The 4440-nt window shown below is 30.5% G+C and overlaps 1 protein-coding gene across 6 annotated transcripts in view; it reads right to left on the bottom strand.

Annotated features, from left to right (window-relative positions):
* Positions 1 to 1383: 1383 nt before the first annotated feature.
* The window catches only part of LOC119575096 (m7GpppX diphosphatase-like), a 9518-nt gene continuing 6461 nt past the window's right edge, over positions 1384 to 4440 (bottom strand). For all 6 annotated transcript variants that reach the window (XM_037922500.1, XM_037922501.1, XM_037922497.1 and 3 more), the window contains exons 5-7: positions 4010 to 4234; positions 3111 to 3228; positions 1384 to 1556 (exon numbers count right to left, since the gene is read on the bottom strand). In XM_037922500.1, the coding sequence (XP_037778428.1) occupies positions 1399 to 1556; positions 3111 to 3228; positions 4010 to 4234 (501 nt within the window). In that variant the 3' untranslated portion in view covers positions 1384 to 1398. The remainder of the gene's footprint in view (positions 1557 to 3110; positions 3229 to 4009; positions 4235 to 4440) is intronic.

Genomic DNA, 4440 nt, shown 5'->3' with positions numbered 1-4440 from the left:
AAAGAAAAAATTTTAAATAAAAAAAAAATAAAAACCCAAACAACCTAAAAACTAGATACAAAATAAAAGGGCCTTTAATTTTCATTTTTTACTTAATTTTAATGATATTTGCCTGCCCCAAAAACCCTTTTTTTCAATGAATAATTAATAATAAAAATTTTTCTGAAACCCTAAAAGACTAATTTTTCCCCAATTTAAAAAAAAAATACACAGGAGCAGAAAAAAAAAATTCCCATAAAAAAAAGGTCAAAAAAAATTTTTTAATTTCTTTTTGCAACCCGCTAAAATGAACAAATATTTTGCAGTTTCCTTTAGTGAACATTTTATCCCGAGAAAAAAACCTGAAAAAAGAACAAGACAAGGGTTTATTTATTATAAAAATCCTAAAATTTTTTTAAAAAAATTTTTTTCTGGCAAAAAAAAGATTATTATGCACTATAAAATTAAAAAAAATGTTTCGGTTTTTTTACAATATTTATACGGTTTTTAAAAAGGACTTGCCAGTAAGAAAGTTTTTCATTTTTCACTAATAAAATTATGTTAATGTTAAAATTTTTTTTGTGAAACGGCCATCTAATTTTTTGATTTGAAAAAAAAATAAATAAATAAATAAAAAAATAAAAAAATAAAAAATTACTACTACTACATTCACAGACTTTCTTTTGTCTTTCCAATTACATGAGAAGTAAATGTAGTTTTTGAGAATGGAGCAAATATTCATCTCCTGTTGGATGGCTCACAGGACAATTTGGTTACATTGTCATATCACCTTTTTTCTACCTAGTACATTTTTTAAGCAGATTATTCTTCACAACTTTGGCAAATAGATCAGTAATACAATCTGAGATATTAAAAAATTATCTTAATGCATACAAGACTTAACAGTTATGTTAATAAAATGAGAGAGAGAGAGAGAGAGAGAGAGAGAGAGAGAGAGAGAGAGAGAGAGAGAGAGAGAGAGAGAGAGAGAGAGAGAGAGAGAGAGAGAGAGAGAGAGAGAGAGAGAGAGAGAAATGTAATGCCATTCCAAAATAAGTGTTCACTTCAAACAGATTTCCAAGGAACATTCCATGTGGACATGAAATGAAGTAGAAATGCAAAGCACACATGGGCCTGTTTTGCAATTACTGCGATATCTTTTTATAGAAACAATCAGGAAATTCTAACCAAACTGTGACAATTTAACATAACAAGAATGGACATACTGTGATGAAAAGAATGATATAGACTAAAATTTAATTTATGTTTCAATAAAAATAAAACCATCAAATATAATAACATTTAATTTGACACTATTTATTATACACATCAAATAACCAATATATGACAAAGGATAGACGCGGCTTAATTCCGTAACTAAATTTCATTTGTCATATATCAGTTTTCATACTTCATTAACTACATACTAAAAACCTTACCTTTCTCTTCAAACTTTGCATGGAGGGGATGATTATCCTTTAAAGTGAATGAAAGTTCAGCAAACTGATAGTGATCTGGCCTGAGGTTTAGGTTGCTGATCACTGACGAAAGCGTAAATGCTTTTCCAATCCAAGTGCCTGTCAAAACAAGTGAAAAATTGTACTGACACAAGTTATTTTTGCATGAAAGACTGTTCTGATGTTGAAATAGTTTCTTTATATATGGATATATTAATACATAATTTGATGTAACAAAAAAACAATTGAATAACATAACTATGAATGATAATATGCCATAGAAGTATTGTGACAAGTACTAAAAATAATATTCTCCTATATCCTGAAATAACAAGCAATATATCACTTGGTTTAATCATTAATGTATTTAAGGAATATTTTACTAATATCTATTTTAAAAGTATGTAATTCGTATTATATACTGCATATGCATCACAATCCTAGTCTTCAATGCAAGAAAATGAATAAATGATATTTTGGCATATCTATAAGAAAATACACAATATTTACAGCAAGTTTAAGCAGTGAGGAAGACCTAATTTATTCATTCAAGATAAAGAGGATATAATGATAATTACTCATTACACTTGCAATTAACATCTTTTGCATGTATGCCTGAGGAAACTATTTCATTCTGTAAATTATAATCTAAAGGAATACTTTCAATATAATCTTCACAGGAAATGTAATTTGCATTTGAATCTAGTACATAATTCTGGCCAAAGTTCATGCTTCTTTTGGGGTCCCTCATCATCCTTCTGCGCATTATATCCTCTTTGCATGTGTGTTCTTGGCGAAGCAAGATGTCTGTTGCTTAAAATGTTGCATAAATGCTCTTTTTCCCAGGCTAATGGAGAATTAGGTCAGTTTCGAACTATATATTTGGATCATTCAAAATGCAAAATATATCTTTTGAAAATGAATGATATTCTTTTTGCTTTTCATGGTGAGATTTCAACTCTTCATATGGAGTGAGAGGGTTATGAAAGACAGTAATCCTCTACTAACTTACAAAGTCCTGCATGAGAATTTATATGACTTGCTTTATGAAACACATTTTTCTCTAGAGGGAGATCTTAAACACTGTGACAGAAAAAGGGAAAAAGTACAAGCACTCTCTCCCTCTCTAATGCTCTTGATCTTGCTCATGAGAGATGTCCTTATGGTTTGAGAAACAAACAAATAAATTAATTTAAAAAATGAATGAATAAATGAATCAGTAAAAAAAATCTCATCCTGTAAAATCCAAGGATTTTATATAACCTATGACCACATCTATAAGCTAACTGAATGCAGCCAGAAGTAATCCAACCACTCATTCTATACGTGTGTATAAACTATAACATAATACCTGGCTTTTAAATGTTTTTATACACCTGAATACTGAAAGTTAGAAGGCTAACCTCATATCAATTTGATCTTTATGGAAGCTGTATCCAGAAAAAGGAAAATTAAGCCTTTAAGGATTATATAAATCTTCATTTGATAGAAAAGATAATCCCACCTTAATAAAGAGTATGTATGGTATTCCCAGGCCTACTTACTGGATATAAACAACAATCAAATTCAAACATTTGTACTGCAGAGATTTGTTATGATTACAGGCTACAAATACAAAAATACAAATCACTACAGAAACTAAAAGAAGAAATCAAACTGGGTGCACATGTATACCTGGAGCATCAAATGAGAGGGCAGTAAAATGAACATGGAGATGGTAGAATGATGGCAGGTAGTGGATATATATACGGAGCTTGTGTGCTGGGATCCCATACTTCTCCATTATAGCTTCCTGTGGAATAAAAAGTGGTGTTTCACTGAAACAGTTATGACACATATGCATAGCAACATTTCCTACATTTCAAAAAATTGTTAATCTTAAATAACTTAAACTGTTGTATATATTTCCAACTATGAGTATTGAATCAATAATTAATTTTTTTTCTGCACACACACATACAAAATAACTCCTTTGACAGAGAAGTTAGTTCTTGCATGTGAAAAGTTTTAAAATTAAGACATGTCAACAAACTACTCTCTGACGGCATTAAAAGAATTCCTGAAAAATTTTCAAATGAGATAATAAATAATAGCCTAACTGATATCCATTCCAGCAAGCTGGCTGTCAATGACCAAGGCATACAATATCCATGGCCAATCTGCCAAGTGTCAAGATCATGTTTTACCACTTTCAATCAACAAGCTGCTGCTCCTAAATCAAGTCACATATTGAAACAAAACACCCACTGTTCAAAAGGATAGTACTGTATAATGATATTTTATAAGTTTGTACTATGATTTTTCTTGTAATGACAAGTGTAATTTGGGTGAAATTACAATAATTATAACTGGCCTGATTATTTGCCACACCTAAACAAATTCTGGATAGCTTTTCTCATGAACCTATAAATTTCACATGGCAGTTGTTAAGCTAATGCAGAAAAAAAATTAAATTAAGTTAAACAAACATATGATGGATGAGAAGTTACTTTGGTAGATGGTCAATTTATAACCCAGGTTCATCTACTTATTTTTTAATTTTTTTTTTTTACACAAAAAGAAAACCTGCTTACTGTTCCTTTCTTCAAAATATTCTTAAGCAAAGGAATGTGGTTGCCTCTAAGGTCACGGATGCATGTCAGGTCCCTTCTGTGAACAATTGCCTGAAGATACAGGTCTTCAATCTGTTCTCCAGTCCACTTCATGTCTGGTAAGAGGATGAAGCCAGTTTCTGGGTCTGGATCCTCAAAAACAATCCGATCTTCCTCTTTTTTGTGTTCTAAAATATTATATATCCACTGTAAAGAGAAAAATAGCAACATAAAACATAAGAAAAGGTCAATTTGCCTGTACAGGATTCTACATTTCAATCTTGCATAGGTTTCATCCTCTTAAATGAGTTCCATTCAAATTAATGGAGGTATAAAATCTTTCCTACAACATTCTCAGTTTTGTGCACTATTGCTAGTAACAGTACTAAAGTAAACCTGTTTTTTTTTGTCTG

This window comes from Penaeus monodon, chromosome 7 (genome assembly GCF_015228065.2).
Source record: "Penaeus monodon isolate SGIC_2016 chromosome 7, NSTDA_Pmon_1, whole genome shotgun sequence".
In the NCBI taxonomy this organism is placed as follows: Eukaryota; Metazoa; Arthropoda; class Malacostraca; order Decapoda; family Penaeidae; genus Penaeus; species Penaeus monodon.
The sequence above is the reverse complement of the archived record's forward strand: the minus strand, read 5'-3'. Positions and strand labels throughout refer to the sequence as shown.